The sequence below is a fragment of the Salvia hispanica genome, chromosome 2 (assembly GCF_029641045.1).
Source record: "Salvia hispanica isolate PSC_SH4W2 chromosome 2, Shi_PSC_v1, whole genome shotgun sequence".
Lineage (NCBI taxonomy): Eukaryota > Viridiplantae > Streptophyta > Magnoliopsida > Lamiales > Lamiaceae > Salvia > Salvia hispanica.
The window spans coordinates 38205961-38208883 of NC_142693.1; the positions used below are offsets into that span (position 1 = coordinate 38205961).

Here is a 2923-nt window from a genome sequence, read left to right on the forward strand (position 1 = left end):
ACATATTAGTCTACTAGTCTTTAATCTTTGGTCTACTTGCACGTAACTAAATTAATGTATCTTGAACTGCTTAATCATTCATCTTTAATGAGCCTCTTGGATGATTATTAAGTCAATATTTTTTAACTAATCCATCAATTAATTCTTAAACTTCCTTGCTTGGACTTACTAGTCCAACAGCTACTATATTTTGCGGTCCTTGAATTGCATTATTGTCAATTTAGACACAATTTACCCTCCCTTTTTCTTTATGTTGTGGTCTTTTATTTCGGATTGTATCGTTGAATACTTTTAATCAATCTACCGTTATTTCTTAAAAAAAAATTGTTATATCATGAATGTTTAAAAAATTATAAAGTTAATTGTATATTAGCCTATGTTAGGGGTTCCGTTCAATCAATTTCTACTAAAAGTGGAATGTTGATCTTGTTTCCCAAAATCTCTAAAATTGAAATTTTATTAAATTGACTATTATATACTCCATCTGTCCCACTAGAAATGAAACGTTTTCCTTTTTTGGTTGTCCCATTAAAAATGAAACGTTTCTGAAAATAGAAATAACTTTATCTCTACTTTTCCCTCTCTCTTACTTTACTCTCTCTTCTTTAACTCACAAAATAACACTACATAAAATCCTGTGCCGAAAAGCAAACGTTTCATATTTATTGGGACGGAGGAAGTATTTTCGAATATATTCATTTAATAGGGGCAAATTAATTTAGGACGACTAACATTTCAAAATTGAAAGAAAATAAATAAATAACGCCAAATCAGCGTTCAACGTTCGAGAAGGATCCCGAGTCCTCTGTCGAACATTCTCGAACGTCACCAACCGCCTTCGGAATCGGCAATTTCCCCAACCTTCGCTCCCTATAAATTCACTCTCACGTTTGCCCAATTTAATCATCTCAGCATTTTGCAATCTCTAAATTCCCCTTTAATCCTCTCTCTTTTTCCCAATTCTCGTTGAAAATGCAGATCTTCGTAAAAACCCTAACAGGGAAGACCATTACTCTGGAGGTCGAGAGCTCCGATACAATCGACAACGTTAAGGCAAAGATCCAAGATAAGGAGGGGATTCCTCCGGATCAGCAGCGCCTCATCTTCGCCGGAAAGCAACTTGAAGACGGCAGAACCCTCGCCGACTACAACATCCAGAAGGAGTCGACGCTCCATCTCGTTCTCCGCCTCCGCGGTGGGATGCAGATCTTCGTCAAAACCCTAACGGGGAAGACGATCACGCTCGAAGTCGAGAGCTCTGACACAATCGATAACGTCAAAGCCAAAATTCAGGATAAGGAAGGAATTCCCCCTGACCAGCAACGGTTGATCTTCGCCGGGAAGCAGCTTGAAGACGGCAGAACCCTAGCCGACTACAACATCCAGAAGGAATCCACTTTGCACTTGGTTCTCAGGCTTCGTGGAGGGATGCAGATTTTCGTCAAAACCCTAACCGGTAAGACGATTACTCTGGAGGTCGAGAGCTCCGACACAATCGACAACGTCAAGGCCAAAATTCAGGATAAGGAGGGAATTCCGCCGGATCAGCAGCGCCTCATCTTCGCCGGGAAGCAGCTTGAAGATGGCAGAACCCTAGCCGACTACAACATCCAGAAGGAGTCGACACTCCATCTCGTTCTCCGCCTCCGCGGCGGGATGCAGATCTTCGTCAAAACCCTTACGGGGAAGACGATTACTCTAGAGGTGGAAAGTTCTGACACAATCGACAACGTCAAGGCAAAGATTCAGGATAAGGAAGGAATTCCCCCTGACCAGCAGAGGCTTATCTTTGCCGGCAAGCAGCTTGAAGATGGGAGGACATTGGCCGATTACAATATCCAGAAGGAGTCGACATTGCATTTGGTTCTGAGGCTGCGCGGTGGGATGCAGATATTCGTCAAGACGCTTACTGGAAAGACCATAACTTTGGAGGTGGAGAGCTCTGACACGATTGATAATGTGAAGGCGAAGATTCAAGACAAAGAGGGGATTCCACCAGACCAGCAGAGGCTCATATTTGCTGGGAAGCAGCTCGAGGACGGGCGTACCCTCGCTGACTATAATATCCAGAAGGAGTCCACTCTGCACCTTGTCCTTCGCCTCCGTGGTGGTGAATGGTGATCATCTCTGAATTGATTACTACATAGCTTGGCAAGTTAGTTTTTGTAATCAAAAGCTCGGTTTATGCTCGTATTCTACTGTAACTGCAAGTTTGTGATATTCTGTTGTTATTAAGTAATCTTGTTTCGTTCTTTTTCCTTCCCATTATCATTTAGAATGCGAACAATTTGTGAATGCACTGAATTGGGTTATTTTCTGTTCAAAAGTGTGGTTTGTTTGTCCCAGAAGCATATAAATTTCTCGACACCACGAAGTGTAATAATGGGTTTAAGATTTGATGGACGCAAAGTCATTGCTTAGCTGCGTATTCACACAGCTGATGTTCTATGCTTTATATAGAAATTGTTGGCATATGATCTCTGCTCTACATCTATTTGTCAATCATTTCTTAAGATGTCCTATCATGGATAGACCATGAGATTGCCAGTTCCGCTTGCCATTTTTCAATTCTATGATTTGGTGCGGTTAGTAACAACTAACAAGGCCGCTCTTTAGCTCATTGCTGGAATGATGCATTAGATGAACAGGAGACGAGCTGTGGAGTGGAGTAGTTGGCCTGCTAGATGCTGGTATCACAGAACCTGAGAGATGGTTCTTCTCTTTTGCATCATCGCATTCTGGTGCCAGGAATGCAGTGTTTTAGCCATTAATTCGCTAAATATCGATTGTTTCATGTTTGTTCTCCATCTTTATGTAGTGATAGCATGTTGACACTCTTGTGAAAGTCATCTTTTCTTCTTGCATGACAAAGCTCAAGAACTGACCTGTGTGATTAGAGTGCTGCAGATTTACTAGCGAGTAC

The 2923-nt window shown here is 41.7% G+C and overlaps 1 protein-coding gene across 1 annotated transcript; it reads left to right on the forward strand.

The window, feature by feature from the left end:
• Positions 1-814: 814 nt before the first annotated feature.
• On the forward strand, positions 815-2252 carry LOC125200898 (polyubiquitin-like). The gene has a single exon (XM_048098723.2). The coding sequence runs from the start codon at positions 973-975 to the stop codon at positions 2119-2121; it is 1149 nt and encodes a 382-aa protein (XP_047954680.1). The 5' UTR covers positions 815-972; the 3' UTR covers positions 2122-2252.
• Positions 2253-2923: the final 671 nt, after the last annotated feature.